The 16,555-nt window shown below is 38.2% G+C and overlaps 1 protein-coding gene across 1 annotated transcript in view; it reads left to right on the top strand.

Moving 5' to 3' along the window:
* pex14 (peroxisomal biogenesis factor 14) overlaps positions 1–16,555 on the top strand; it is a 78,872-nt gene that overhangs the window by 43,379 nt on the left and 18,938 nt on the right. The window contains exons 4-6 of the mRNA XM_065285590.1: positions 6,994–7,119; positions 11,604–11,689; positions 15,196–15,298. Of these exons, the coding sequence (XP_065141662.1) occupies positions 6,994–7,119; positions 11,604–11,689; positions 15,196–15,298 (315 nt within the window). The remainder of the gene's footprint in view (positions 1–6,993; positions 7,120–11,603; positions 11,690–15,195; positions 15,299–16,555) is intronic.

Below are 16,555 nucleotides of genomic sequence, written 5' to 3'. Positions count from 1 at the left end.
AAGGTCTTTCATTTGTCACCCTGTTTTCTTTGTAATAAAGGCATCAGAGGAAACAAAACAGCTGAGGGAGACCAAAAACCCAGAAGAAGAGCGAACGTGTTAATGAATTTGCCGGCGTCTTTTTCTGATGCCCGCCAGAACCTTTTGTAGTTGCGCTGGGAGGGTGCTCTTTAAGAATTCAAATATCATTACAAATATGTACATATTTGTTCATTACGCCCTTCGAAAATGTCTCATTCGTTTGGAGGTGAGCGCATGAAAATGCAAACTTCCCGCGAGCGCCTTTACAGCCCTTTTTTGCAAGAGGAAATGAAAGGGGGGCCACCATGTCTCATTCAATAGTCTGCCACCATGGAGTCTGATGTGGTCAGATGAATGGAGAGTCCAGGGACACATTATTGCTTATTGGACAGTACAGACTGACTGCACCAGCTCAGCACATGGCCCTGGCTGCTTCCTGGTGCTTTGAATGCCATGCAAGACAGGATGACCAATATTTGCCCTCAAGTATTCAACCGTTTTGAGGGCCATTTCAGTGCTCTCTTCCCCTTTAAAGTTAAAGAGCACCTATTGTCCGATTCACGTTTTTTTTATTTTATTTTGTGTAAGTGTGTATTATTACACGTTAACAATATGCAAAAGGTACACACCCCAAAGTAAACATTGACGCGAGTTATCATCTCCAACATAAATTTCTTTTCTTGGACTACAACAAACACACGGATTGTAGGCAAGAGTTCACTTCCTGGGCTACGGTGAAGACTCATTACGTGTTAATCTCACATTGCATCCAAAACTGTCAATTTGTCTTTATCTCACAAAATGCATCACATTGCACATTTTGAAAGGATATTTGAAGAGTTTGGTTCCAAAACGCGATAAGTGGTATTTAAAAAATAATAGTTACCGCCAAAATCAGTATTGTATCAGGTCAGTATTAAAAAGTCAATTCTTCATTTTACACAAAATCCGATATCTGCCGTGCTATTCCGTCATCTGTTCTCCATTATTTCCAAACCACGACAAACGCCAGTCTTTCTTTTCTGCAGAATGCAATAAATCTGCTTAACCAATCACAGCGCACCATTCCACACATTGTAAACAATAATGGCGGCGCTTTGAATAAACACAGAATGCTAGTTTTCCTCATCTACTTTGTACTTTGTAATTAACAAACAAACAAAAACAAAATAGTAATTTTGAGGGGATTGCAAAACCTGTGGTGGTTTTCTGTGGCGGGGAAGAAACGTAAACCATCAAAATCGAATAATTTACGTGAGAGGCACTCGGGTGAAGGAAAAATGTCGGACATGACAGCATCAAGCTTTTGTCATGCTAACACATTGACCACAGGGGATCTTATGAAAAACTTTCCATTATTTTACGCAAAGTCAACGAAAATTAAGCAGGACCAAAACATTTTACAGCTGATCGCTGTCAAAAAAAGTTTAGCGACGACACCTCAAAGATGACCGCAGCAATGACAGTGTTCTTAATATGATAAAGTAAGTGTTTTGATTAATGCCATTCATGTTTTTTTAATCAGCGTATACCACTAGTAAACTAAATGAATATAACATGGCAAAGATGAATATATTGATTCAATAGATTTATAGCATTTTGAAAAAAAAACTTGTCATGGATTTATTGCATTTTGCGGAAAAATAATTAGTTTTTATAATAAATCTTTGAAAATCAAATTATGGATTTGAATTTTTAATGTTATTTTAACCTAAAGATGCTATGTGAAAGTTTTTAACAGAAAATAGTGGTTTTCATATTGTTACTTTCTTCGTATAGAAAACATTAAAATGGATTTTTGTCGTTTTGGTACCAAACTCTTCAATTTTTAATTAAAGTGGAATTAGACCATAAATATAATTTCCTTTATAAGTGCCAATTTTTATTTATCAATTCAATTATTTCCGATAATCAATATTAATTGTACTGACATTAATCTTTGGTATATAATAGTACAATAACATGACATGCATTACATAAATTTTGCCACTGTTAAGGAGGTTAAAGGAACAGTATGTAGGATTGTGGCCAAAACTGGTACTGCAATCACACAACTGGTGGCCAATACACAACATGACAACATAAACATCAGTTGAGGGCTGCAACTCCACTTTTTAAATGACAATATCCTGGCCAGCGTACTGTTGTCAGTGATATAAGTATTTGAAATGAAAATAATTTTTTAATGTCTAGTGACATATCAGAGCCATTTTATAATTAATTGATATACATTTCTTACATACTGTTCCTTTAACAACTCTTATTGTTGCATTCAACACATTACTGTTTTGTGATCTATGGTCAACATTTTTGGCAACAAAAAATATTAATTGTAATAAAATAAATCTTTTGTTTATAAAAATGTGATTACACTTCAGGACCAAATAGTTTTACTTTTTTATAGAAGCATCAATCGAAATCAAGTCCCAAACCGTTAAAACTTACCATAGTAAATGAACATAATGTCTAAAAATAAACAGATGTCGGCCTAATCACACTGTTGCAGAAAATTACAAAGAAGCGCTAATATACCAATAAGGTCACCAATAAATAATGCAGCCCTTCCTGTGCAGTTGCATCTGTGTGCTGTGTATTGTTTTGCTGTGTTGCTAATGTGACTCCGTGAAGTGTGACGGTGATTTCATACTCGGCAGACAGGGCTGAACAGGCCCGGTTTCTGTTCTCTGCCAAGCTCCCAGCTCTCTGTTTAAGCACATGTGGCAGTGGCATTTGCCACATTTATGATGTGTGTATTACAGCACAAAAACAGCTTGCTGTCTGCTCTTTAAACAGCTCAATTTGGAGCAAAGCTCAGCCTTTTGGCTCCCTGGCAGGCAGCCGTGCTGTATGAAAGCATGTGAAATAGAGTAGAGAAATGCCCAGGGGAGTATCTTCAGTAAACAGAAAAAAAGAGACTAAATACGCAATGACAGACGTGATACACTCGAGTCTACTGTGGACAAACAAAGGTCAGCTTGAGTGTATGTATTGTGGTATACAGTAGATATTATTAAATTGATACTGTATGTGTAACTTACGGTTTAATAGAAATCCAAGCCTTTTTAAACCATTGGCTCTAAATGGAGACGTTAAAGGATTTCAGTTTTATATGCCAATTGCAGAGGAAGCCTGTAATGTTTTCTGCGTTTATATGCCTTCATTAAATGTCAAAGCGCAAGTACATTTGACTAACAGGCTTTTTCCGCCCCTGTCTTTCGTTTCTCCTTGTTTTTCCGGTCTCTTGTTGCCGTCTGCCTTGTTACCGTTCTGTTTAGGCCAATATCGAGGTGCTTAATCAAGACGAGACACGGACCAATGACTGCGTGCAGTGTTGAAAATAAACCAGCCTTTTTTCCACAAAAGGAAATATTAATATTAGATTTTTTTCCCCTTCTGCTGTCACTTCCCATCAGGGACCTCTGTGCAATTTAATCACCACTAAAATCATTAAAAAAGATCTGAAGATTAAATTATATTGGCATTTGCAAAATTATGTAATACATTTACATTACAATGAAGAAATTAAAATAATGCGTTTTATCTGTCTGGGGTTTCGCTGAGCTCTACCTGGGGAAATATAGCAGAAGGAAATGGACAGACTCTTGTCTTCAGATCTAAATGTAATGGAGAGGAGCTCGGAGCTTTGGACCTCCAGAGCTCCACGTCTTGGCTACTTCTGCTGCCTATAGTGCCATTAACCCACTTTTCTGAGAGTTTGAATCATTACAATTATTTGCAAGTTGCAAAGGACAGTCAAAAACACATTTTTGTTAAAGGGACACTCCACTTTTTTTTGAAAATATGCTCATTTTCCAGCTCCACTAGAGTTAAACATTTGATTTTTACCGTTTTGGAATCCATTTAGATGATCTTCGGGTCTGGCGGTCCACTTTTAGCATAGCTTAGCACAATTCATTGAATCTGATTAGACCATTAGCATCGCGCTAAAATAACCAAAGAGTTTCGATATTTTACCTATTTAAAACTTGACTCTTCTGTATTTACATGGTGTACTAAGACCGACGGAAAATTAAAAGTTTCGATTTTCTACACTGTTAGACATTTCTGTAATTTTTACAGTTATTTACTGTATATCACCCAGTATCATACTGTAAACTATTTATACAGTACATAACTGTAATTCGCGTTGCATTTTGGGAATTTTCAGTGACATCATACATCATATACAGTAATCTACTGTATTTTTGAAAATTGCTGTATGCTACTGTATATTTTCTAACAGTCTTTTGGCGGTATTTTCCTTATTCACACAAATCCTTATTTTATTTTTCTCAAAATCATCATTTTTGACAATTGTATACACACAGGCGTTGACTTATTTTAGCTAAGGAACCATGTAGCAGCACAGGTATTCAAAGGACCGATTTCAGGTGTGCACATAAACTGAAGAGTTTTCAAACAAGACTTTCCCTGGGACAGCGGCGCTTTTCAGTTGAAGATACACGAGAGGAGAGACTGAAAAAAGACCAGCAAGGTAAAATAATCTATATAAGTTATTTATTATCAGACCCGCGGTTGTTGTTTACACGAACGGGACATTTTAAAACCGTTAACCGGACGCCTTGCTTAACTATAACGGTAATATTAGTTTACCAAAGTCAGTATAAACCTAATTAATAAATCATATGCAAGCCTACGAGCACGCGCGGTGTGTTAAATTACACGCTAGTGTTTTCCTTTTATAAAACTATTATGAAGAAATGCTTAACGTAGCCTAATCTATACGTCAATGATATGAAAAGATCAGATTTAGTATATAACGTTACCTGAGAGAATAATTTATAATAAAAAGCATATATAACAAAGTACCCTAAATTACATTTTGCTGGGAGGAAAACTCTTAATGTGTAAGTTTCCACGTTGTGTTTATGTTCTCATCCACTTGGCTTTACCTGTTACATAAATTATGCATTATTATTAAGGTGTATAACTACATTTTATCTTTCAAATTCGTTAAACTAAGTTAAAGGTGCCATTTGTAATAATTGAGGTAAAAGATTTTAAAAAATTAGCTACACGCATCAAAAGAATGAGAAGAAATAAGGGCAAAGATGTCATTAAAAAAATGACAAGGTATAGTGCTGCAGAAATATCAATCTGAATTAGCATGCTAAATTACTAGCTACAGCCCGACTGGTGTTGTAATACCAGTTTAAAGTCGTCTAAAGGCAGACATGATTGCGTGTGAAGTCCTATGCCAAAGACTAGGGATGCACCGATACCACTTTTTTGGAATACGAGTACGAGTACTTGCATTTCAGTACTTGCCGATACCGATACGGAGTACTTAATAAAAAACATGATTTAAATTTACAGGTAACAGCTTTAATCATATAATTTAACAAAAAAACAAAGGACTAGTTTTCCAGTTTGTTGTAAACTCAGCGTCTTTGGACAACACAAGAGGCATTAACCTCTTACATGCCGCTCAAACATAGACATTTCTCAGACCGTGGTATCGATCCCTGGTATCGGGGGACTTTTAACGAGTACGAGTACTTTAGAAAATGTGGTATCGAGGCCGATACCCGATACCAGTATCGGTATCGGTGCATCCCTACCAAAGACTCTCCAAATACTGCATCTACACATTCTTCCTGATGTGTATATTTTGTTGGTATATCCTGGTTGTTGCAGACCTGACCGTAAACTTGACTGTGAGCATCCTATCCATCAGGTATTGCTGTTTACTTGCATTACTCATTTAGAGAAATGACGGGTCAAAATTGATTATATGGATTATATTTTCATCAACACTTTTTGTATGTCTTTGGGATACTTGAAATATATAGCATGTATAATGTGGAGCCATTTTATAATGTGGTCACAGACTGCTCCCATTGTAACTAGAAAACCAAAGAAAATCATTGTTTAAATTATAAAATTATAATTTTTGGATTAACTAAACCTGTAATCAGTGTTATATGTATGTTTATAATTTGTTATTTTAAATGTATTAAATGATTTGTAATTTCACACAACTTCTTAAAGTATTTGTATTGTTTTAAATAAAGGCTTCAATATTTGAAATTGTTTTTTTGAATTAAATGTTAGCAGTATCTGTAGGTTAAAATGTAAAAATTAATTTTATCAAAAAATTATAGCTAATTTAAATATAATAAAAATGAATGTATACAAAATGAAAAGAATAGTAGTATAGTATACAGTAGTAGCTGTTTTTACGATAGCACACTGTATTACATATTTACAGTAGCATTTAAATACTGTAAAATGGAAATACAGTTTAGAACTGTAAATCTTATTTACAGTAGCCTACTGGCAACAGTGTTACCAGTAGGTTACTGTAAAAATCCTTGAAGATGTCTAACAGTGTAGGCAGATATGGCTAGGAACTATACTCTCATTCAGGTGTAATAATCAAGGACTTTGCTGCCGTAACATGGCAGCAGCAGACGTAGTGATATTACGCGGCGCCTGGTTATAGTCCCCTGCTATTAAAAGTAACCAAGGGGATTATTTTCGGGCAGTGCGTAATATCACTACGCCTGCTGCAGCCATGTAACAGCAGCAAAGTCTTTGATTATTACGCCAGAATGAGAGTATAGTTCCTAGCAATATCTGCCTAGAAAATCGCAACTTTTAATTTTCCGTCTGTCTTAGTACACAATGTAAATACAGAAGAGTCAAGTTTTAAATAGGAAAAATATCTAAACTCTTTGGTTATTTTTTTAGCACGATGCTAATGGTCTAATCAGATTCAATAGATTATGCTAAGCTATGCTAAAAGTGCCACCGCCTGACCCGGAGATCAGCTGAATGGATTCCAAAATGGTAAGAATCAAATGTTTAACTCAAAAAAGTGGAGTGTCCCTTTAAATCTGCCTATTGCACACAATTGCGATTAGCAATTTAATATAGAAAATATAGGCAAAAATGCTGCATATAGTAGTTCAGTTGCATGTGTTTGACAATATAACACTTTTTTGGCAGGTTTGACCGATGAAGAGGTGGAGTTGGCCATCCAGCGGTCCGGTAGTACAGAAGAGGCACTTGCTGTCAGCGTTACGGGCCCCGAACACATCTCCCATCCGTTTCCACTGGCCCCTGTCCCCTACAGTGAGTATTAACCACAATCACTTCTGTTTAGCTAGGTGGTCTGCCCTGTAACCCCTCCACCCGTGCCCCCGCTGTGTGTTTTTCATGCTGAAATGCTCTTTAAACATGACTCATCAAGTCTAGTAGATTTTCTCGAACAAATGGTGCGTGACTATATTAAATGAGTCCCCCATTGAAGACGTTGCCTCTCTGCTCTGGTAATCCTGTTTAAACCTTTGCCTGTATATCAATTCAGAACAGGCCAAATGCACAGAAGTCATTTCTTGGAAAAGTGGAATATCATGCTGACATTTTTATAAGCATTCCACAAACACAACTATTACCTTAAGCCGCTGGTTTTATTCTTCTTTCAGATGATGAGCCAGAGAACATCCCATTTGCCTGGGCGCGTAATTAATTCCATCACTTCGGGTGATGATACGATGTCTGTTATGACAATTTCTGCATGTGCCCTATGAGTTTGATACGGGAAGGGTCTTTCTCCGGCCTGTATCTTTATTACCTCCTTGGGTTATGAGCTCCAGGCCGGCCACTGATTTACCAATCCTGAATGAAGTTCGCATAATGCTTAACCTGTATGACAATGATTCCAGATGTATTCCACCCTCATTTATTGCCACCCCGTCCTTGACTCTCGCCATCTCATGTTTTGTAATGAAAGTGATGTTGATAGGATGGCCGTGCAGTTAGGCTCAAGCCCCACCGAAGTGGGGGTTTATATCAAAATGGCTATGAGAGAATGGCATAATGAGGGAGATCTTCGTGAGGGTCAGCTTGGAAAGAGGGGGTCCCTCTCTTTGATGTCCTTGTTACAGGGACGATGCATAGGTACCCGCATCCATCTCTGTCGGAGTAATGGATACTCTGATCTCTATTTTCAAGCACCAGAAGGACAGTAGAGCCTTCTCTGAACCCAATAAATTTGAGCCGAGATTGGAAAAAAGGGGAATGGAGGCCATGCTCACCCCTTAAGTGACCAAATAAAAAGTAGGAGTGGAAAGTGGAGGCGGTGAGGGGGTACCGATGTGGAAGAGAAGCTTTGTCTGGACCTTGGTGGAAGTAGGAGATCGGTCAGGGCCGGCTAAGCTCAAGGACTCTGAGTTCCCCCCAAATTGCCATTGTGTGCATACTACACATCATACTATGGCAAGGACACAAAGGAACTGGTACTTGTAAAATACACTTCATTAGCAAAATGGGGAGGTATTATTACATCAGTTCTTAAAATAGTAGCTTCAGAAAGCAAGTTTGCTTTGAGGACTAGTAATTTTATGAAGAGTTTGGTTCCAAAACGCAATAAATCCATTTTGACAAATTGGATAAACATGTGTTTTCGTCCAAGAAAGTGACAAGATGAAAACCACTATTTTCTGTTACAAACTTTCACATAGCATCTTTAGTTTATAATGACATTAAAAATTCAAATCCATAATTTGATTTTCAAAGATTTATTATAAAAACTGATTATTTATTCCGCAAATAAATCCATGCAATAAATCCAGGCCAAGTTTTTTTTCTAAATGCTATAAATCTATTGAATCAATATATAAATGTGCATATATCTTTGCCATGTTATATTCATTTAGTTGACTAGTGGTATACACTGATTAAAAAAATAAACATTAATGGGATTAATCAAAACACTAACTTTGTCATATTGCTGCTGTCATCCATGGGACGTCGTCGCTGAACTTTTTTGACAGCGATCAGTTGTAAAATGTTTTGGTCCTGCTTGATTTTCGTTGACTTTGCATAAAATAATGTAAAGTTTTTCATAAGATCCCCTAGAGTCAATGTGTTAGCATGACAGAAGCTTGATGCTGTCGTGTGAGAACAAGCAACATCCGGCATTTTTCTGTCACCAGAGTCACTTACATTTCTTTCCCGGCACAGAAAACCATTACAGGTTTATCAATGCCATCAAAAGTATTATTTTGTTTTTGTTTGTTTGTTGATCACGAAGTACAAAGTAGATGAGGAAAACTAGGATTCTGTGTGTACTCAAAGCGGCACCCTTATTGTTTACAGTGCGTGGAATGGTGCGCTGTGATTTGTTGAGCGGATTTATTGCATTCTGCTGAGGAGGAAGACTGGTGTTTGTCGCGTTTTGGAAAAAAGGGAGAAAAGATGACAGAATAACACGACGGATATCGGATTTTGCGTTAAATTAAGAATTTACTTTTTAAATGGGCCATGGCATAAAAAATTTACTTTTTCCATGTTTAAGTGTTATTATTGGGTCCCCGGTGCTTCTATCAACCTAGAAAATGTAAAAAAACAACAACACAGTAACTTAGTTTTGGTAAACCATTCTCTACAAGTACATGAAAAAATAGGTTGTTGAAATCTGGCTCTCCTTATGATGTCATAAGGAGTTCTTATTATAATAATACCACCCCTTAATCTGCACTATCCAACCACAGCACTACCATTTAGTGCAGAGAAAAGCACAATTGAGTTTTTATTGCAACAAACCACCATCATTGTGATCAGTGTTTGAATTTCATCAGCTCATTTGCATTTTAAAGGACACACCCAAAACGACACATTTTTGCACACACCTACAAAGTGGCAATTTTAACATGCTATAATAAATAATTTATATGGAATTTTGAGCTAAAACTTCACATATGTGCTCTGGGGACACCAAAGATTTATTTGACATCTTAAAAGTCTTGTGCCATGGCCCCTTTAATACAGACCTGATACAATACTGATTTTGGTGGTAACTCTTTTTTTTTTAATGCCATTTATCGCGTTTTGAAACCAAACTCTTCATATATGTGACCCTGGACCACAAAACCATAAGTAGCATGGGTGTATTTGTAGCAAAAGCCAAAAATACATTTGATTTTTCTTCTATGCCAAAAAAATCATGATTCCATTTCCTACCGTAAATATATCAAACTTTATTCTTGTGAGTGGATACAGTTGCTAAAGACTTCATTTGGACAACTTTAAATGTGGTTTTTTATATATATATTTTGATTTTTTGCACCACTTCATTCCAGATTTTCAAAATCAAAACCTTCATCAATGGAAAGCTTATTTATGTGATCCAGGGTCACATATTTTTTTCAGGAACATTTAAAGTGCCAATTTTTAATACTGACAGATGGTTAAATTGTGCCACGTTCTGTCTTAAAATTTTGTGGCAAATCCCTAATGCAATTAATCAAATCTTTAGATCTAAAACACTTTTTACAAAACAGAGAAAATAGTGCTTTACTAGTCTGTTAAAGAGCCCGTCTATTTGTATTCAGTAGAGCAGATTTAAACAAATTACAGTAACACACCTGTTCTCAAGACCTCGCTATGTTACCAAATGCAGCATTTTGTATCTGACATGTTGACCTGCCAGAGTCAGACTTGCTTTAATTACTTCTGTGTTTGGTGTGCCGTTAAACATTTGCATGATAATTTCTCCTTCCTTTCTGTCGGCATAGCCTTGCCAGGTTGCCTCATTGTGAATCGAAACGGCTCCTGTGTTCAAAAGCTGGCTAAAATGTAACAAAGGAGTATTTTACCCATAAAGGAAAAAGCTGTCATTGTTTAGTCACCCATATGTCATTCCAGACTCCTTTCTTAAAGGATTTATGTACAATTGCTTTCCTCACAAACATGGACAGATAAGCCGGCGAGACTTTTTTGATACTTTTGAAAGCTTTACTTCCTATACATTGTAAATGCTTACCAGTACATTGTTTCTTTTGTAAAGATGAGTATTATTTATTTGTTATTCGTGTGACCTATTTCTTTAAGTTTTAGGCATTTGCCGGGTCTCGCTGTACAAAAGAAAATCGTCTTCAGTTTTCAGTTTTTTTGGTTGTTTTTGTTTCGCCTGCTAGGTCAACCGTCTCTCTCTGAGAATGAATATGAGGGGTGAGGGAGGACCCTTTGATGTGGACTTTCATTTCCTGATAGTACTCACAGCGTTCGTATGACATTCACACCCCATCTCACCGCTAGTGAACACTTGGTCGAGGTTTGAGCAGAAACTGCTCGAGTGATCTTTTAAACGATTCTCATTTCCATTCCTTTAAGATCACAATTACCCTTAACAGAGTGATTTTCCCCTCAAATATTGTAAGTGGGAATTTCCATTATGCTCAGTCATAGCTAAGGAAATTGCTCATTTTCTGTTTTACAGTAATGTGGTACTTCAGAAGTAGTTTTCGCTTCTGAAGCGCACATGTGATGAGAGAGTTATTGTGTGTCTGTTTCTTTCTTTGCCGTTCTTATCTAAGAACAAGAACAGTTCATATGACTGTCAGCTGAACCACTGACACCCGTGACACAACATCGGAAACACGTATCATTATTCTTTACTCAAAACGATTTCCTCAAAATAGTTTTATGAATGAATCCCTGTTTTCATTTCTGTCAATTTAAATGTGCTTTTTACTCAGACTTACTGTAAGACTTACCATAGCTTTTCATAGGGTTGCCCTGATTTTGTTTTTTGTTTGTGTGTATCTTTGCAGCTCACCCAGGTTACAGATGGAGAGACTACGGTGCCCTGGCTGTTATCCTGGCTGGAATGGCGTTTGGCTTCTATCATCTATATCGGGTATGTGCCTTTCCCGGCATTTCTGTTGTAACAAGAGTTTGGTTGCAGTGACTGCCAATCTGCGTTACATCATCAGCATGAGCTCATCGCGATGCCTAGATCCTTTCGGAAAAACCCCGTGGGCGGCACTCGCCTTTCTTTCCTACTACTATCAATACACGATTTTATACGTGGGCATGAATCGGCGCGTGGGCTCTCAAGCCCCATTGGGTGTGGGGGAGACCCCATGTTTCGGTAACAATAAACCCACACGGCTCACGGGGGCATGTAGACTACGTTACTGTGCTTTATAATGGAAGTCAAATGGAAAACTAACCCTATAAATGAGCGTTTGCACGGGGATATGGAACTTCTGTGATGTCATCAATAGGGGTTCGTTTTTGAGTGTGTGGGGCTGTTTGGTATTTGCAGGGACATTTGGGCGTAGAAAGCTCTACGCCTTTATAGCCTACCAGCTCTTTGTCATTTTAACAGAGATGCGTTTTGTGTGGACTACCTTGAAAGTTTGTAAATCTGGGGGAAAGTTTTGGGAATCTGGGAAGTTTTTGAAAATAAACATAAATAGATACAGATCATTGAAAATGCTTGAATCTAGTTTATGCAAGAAGTTTTCTGGAAAAAAATCCATATTATTCCCTGTGTAGTGTAGGATAATATCCTAAAAATTCTAGACTTTTTAAGCACACGTCCTAAACTGAATGCTTATATCTTCTGTATGCGAATGTTGATTCACACCAAAATGCTTTTTTGCATAGTTGTGTTTGACACATGAAAACGTCTCGGGTTACGTATGTAACTGTTGTTCCCTGAAAAGGGAACGAGACGCTGCTCCCTTCCTGCGTCCCTGTAACGCCGTCTTTGGCAATATTTCGGATAGCGATTTACTTCCTGGCTCTGGCGTCACCCTGTCTTTGTCGTTAAGCCTCACCATTGGTTGAATTTGATATACACATTCAGACACACTTTCCCCTGGAGGCGTCCACAAAGTGTAACTGCAGTAACGCAGCACAAGTTCCCTCGAAAGGGAACTGTAACAATGTATCTTTATAGGTAACACGGTGTAACCTTGCTCTCACTTGAAATGTGTCCCCACATTTAGTCCTTGAATTTGAGGGTATTAGACCTGGAAAGTTCTTGAAAGGACCTTGAATTTGAAGTTAACTAAGGTGTGGGAACCCTGTGACTAGTTTGATACTATAGCTAGTAGAAAACTAGTTGTTTTGGTAATGTGATGTAACACTTGATGGTTCTTTCATAAGCGCCTTCATCGATTCATTTACGTTTTCACTTTCTTGTTAGTCAGAAGTTGTGGTTTCTGACACATCCCCAAAACTCAAGTCTAGATAAGTACACTTCAGAAAATGTTAACTGTAACTCTCTCTTTATCTCTCTCTCTCTCTCTCTCTCTCTCTCTCTCTCTCTCTCTCTCTCTCTCTCTCTCTCTCTCTCTCTCTCTCTCTCTCTCTCTCTCTCTCTCTCTCTCTCTCTCGCACACACTAACACACTGTTTGTGGTTTTCCAGTCCCCCGTGTGGCACTCTGCTGTTCGTGGGATCAGTGCCCGCGGCTGTGGTCATGAGGCACTGCTGTTCCCTGGTGCGATACCTTTCGGTGCTGTCACACCAAAGGGAACATCTCGCTGGTGTCACCATATGCCCCATCCTCCTCCTCCCCTTTATTTATGCTATAGTGCACACCACTCCCAGCACCTCGCTTATTAGCTACCCCGGTGTTGACACTCATTTCAGTTTTTTCTGCTTAAAAGTGTTTATTACTCATACCGGTGTCAACAACAGTTGCGCTGCTGCGAAAGCCTGTCAAGGCCAACTGTTTTCCAGACGGAGACTGCGCACGCACATTACGTATTACAGCACCCAGCTATTCACCAAATGTCAGGTTAATCTCCCCGTCTATGCACTGTTTGTTCGTTCAGGAAAAACAAATCAACGCCTGCATTTGGAAACAAAAGGACTGTGCGAGAGCCAGGCAGAAGCGCTAGCTGGCTGACCTTTGGTGCTTATTCTCAGTGTTTTGAGATGTTGTTCAACAAGGCTTAAACTCTGACAAGCAATTGTCCTCGGAAGGTGACGTGTTTAAATGGAGAAGCCAGCCTGTGGGCTAAAAGACTTAATGATGTTGAACCCAGAGTCATGCCCCGATGCTTAATTCTTGGCCTCGGTGTCAGCCATTGAGGCAAATTGCACTGGATGAAGTGAGAAACCGCAAGACTTTTGTGGGAGATAAAAAAACAAAACGCTCTTGTTTTTCAGCATGAGTGCAGGCTTATAAGTCATGATGATTCACATAGTAATGTTTATCCACTGCTGCAAGACATGATACTAAAGTTGATTTGTGCAATAGTGTGGCATTAGCAGCAATAGCGTTTTGTTTTTAGAAGCATCACAGTAGTTCAGCCATTTAAAAAAAAAATCACAATTTATAAAATAAACAGGTTTCTTTATAACCCAGTATTTTTTTTTTTTTTTTTTGAGTGGTTGCACATTAAAGCCTTCAGCAAGGTTAAAGGATTAGTCAATTTTCAAAAATAATCCAGATCATTTACTCACCACCATGTCATCCAAAATGTTGATGTCTTTCTTTGTTTAGTAAAAAAAAAAAATGTTTTTTGAGGAACATATTCCAGGATTTTTCTCATTTTAATGGACTTTAATGGACCCCAACGTGTAACAGTTTTAATGCAGTTTAAAATTGCAGTTTCAAAGGACTCTAAATGATCCCAAACGAGGCATAAGGGTCTTATCTAGCGAAACAATTGTCATTTTTGACAAGAAAAAAGCCAGCGCGACCTCACATAATACTTAATCACATCAAGAGGTCACGGATGACGTATGCGACACTACGCATCAGTGTTTACAAGTGTGGAAAAAGAGGACCAGACCGACCTTGGTGTATGTTGAATGATACAAATGAATGGCTTTCTGTTAGTTTATTGTTTCAAATGGTCGGCATATGTGCGTTTCATATATGTTAGGCAATTACGTGAGGTCGCGCTGGTGCGTCACAGGACCAGAGAAAGACGAGAAGTTGTGGTTTAAAAGTGCATATTTTTTATTTTTCTTGTCAACATTGACAATCGTTTCGCTAGATAAGACCCTTATGCCTCGTTTGAGATCAATTAAAGTCCTTTGAAACTGCAATTTTAAACTGCATTTAAACTGTTAAGTGTTGGGGTCCATTAAAGTCCATTAAAATGAGAAAAATCCTGGAATGTTTTCCTCAAAAAACATAATTTCTTCTCGACTGAACAAAGAAAGACATCAACATTTTGGATGACATGGTGGTAAGTAAATTATCTGGATTTTTTTTTAAGATAATTGACTAATCCTTTAAGTTGAATTTTGGTTGGACCAGGCTAATGCTAATCGATCAACCCTTTGTCTGTTTGTCAACATGTGGCGGCAGAAGAGTGCATCCCGGTCTGCAGTCCTGTTTTTTTCTTCAATTCCTGAGTGGAATTCTAATAACGTGCCGTGTTTTTAATTGCAGAAATACATCCTTCCCCTCATTATGGGCAGCAAAGAGGACAAGAAGCATCTGCAGAAGATCGAGAGCAACATCGCGGATATGAGTGGCACGCTGACACAGACAGGTGAAGATTAATATCTTCATCACTTTTTCCTCCTTAACATTTTCCTTCATTTATCCATCGCCAAAATCTGCTCACATTTTACAAATGACGGTCCTGTCATTTCGCTTTAATTTGAAATTGCTTGTTTACTGTCAGCTCAGCTTCAATTAATTACGTTTCGCTGAAAAGCTCTTAACCTCGGAATATTAATGAGGGAAAGAGGAATGACAGCGTTTCTTTTTCTTTTTTCTGCCTTCTTAACTGCGTGGCAAGAAAGTTCATTTTAATTTTCGGCGTGGTGGCGTGGCTCCCCGGTTGGGCCCGGAGCGCGCTGGTGATTAAGTGTGCGGTGACAGGTGCGTCTTGTGCCTTGGACAGGTGAGGAATCTCAGCCAGTCTGTCAGAGAGGGATGTCCCTCCGCCTTTCTCTCCTCCCCCTTCACATCCCCCCCTCGTACCCGCTACGCAGCCGGTGTAATTAAACATCCCAGCAACCATGAAAGCGGGACACTTCCAGGAGAAACTTTGTCTTGTTAGTGCCGCAGTCGACGTGCAGCTGGACGGCTCCTTCTGAGTAAATGAGAACTCTTCTCTCCTTTTCCTAAAGGACGAGCAGGACACACACATGCACTTTATTTTTTATTAAGGTGTTTGCAAGGCGATGCCGTTTAAGTATCATTCAAACATTTTGGTTAGGGGTGTTGTGTTAAATGCGTGGTAATTCTGCATTAGTCAAAAATGTAAAAAACCCAAATGACTTGCGTTGTTGTTTTGAACAGAAATGGATGTATTTGCATAATGCATCTATGAACAATGCACTTAAAAGTTTTGGGTTTATCCTCACAGCCTATAGTTTTGATAATAAAGGGACTTGCCCAGTAGGGTTAAACGTGTTTATATGTAACGCACAATATGTAAAGATGAAACATTACATGCAAAGCAGGTAATTGTGACTTATAATAGACAAGACTTTGTTCCTGGTTTAGTTGAAAGTACACGTGCCTTTACATATTTTTTGCTTTCAAACTATAGAAAAAACCCTTAGTTTTCCAAACACCTGTCTATGGATGAACTGCTGACATGCTTGTTTATATTATAAGAGATTAAAGTAAGCAAATTTGGGGCATATAGGATAAAGCCCGTAGACTGCATGTCTCCACGCTAATCTTACATACCCAGGCTTTTGTAGTTTGGTTTGGAGGGGGGTTTATCGAAAGGCCAGTCAATTGCAAGCCATAGCGTGCAAACTTGGTGTGGGTTTTTGTATCTGATTATCAA

The sequence above is a fragment of the Paramisgurnus dabryanus genome, chromosome 21 (assembly GCF_030506205.2).
Source record: "Paramisgurnus dabryanus chromosome 21, PD_genome_1.1, whole genome shotgun sequence".
NCBI classification, from domain to species: Eukaryota; Metazoa; Chordata; class Actinopteri; order Cypriniformes; family Cobitidae; genus Paramisgurnus; species Paramisgurnus dabryanus.
This window is presented reverse-complemented; position numbering and strand designations above follow the sequence as displayed.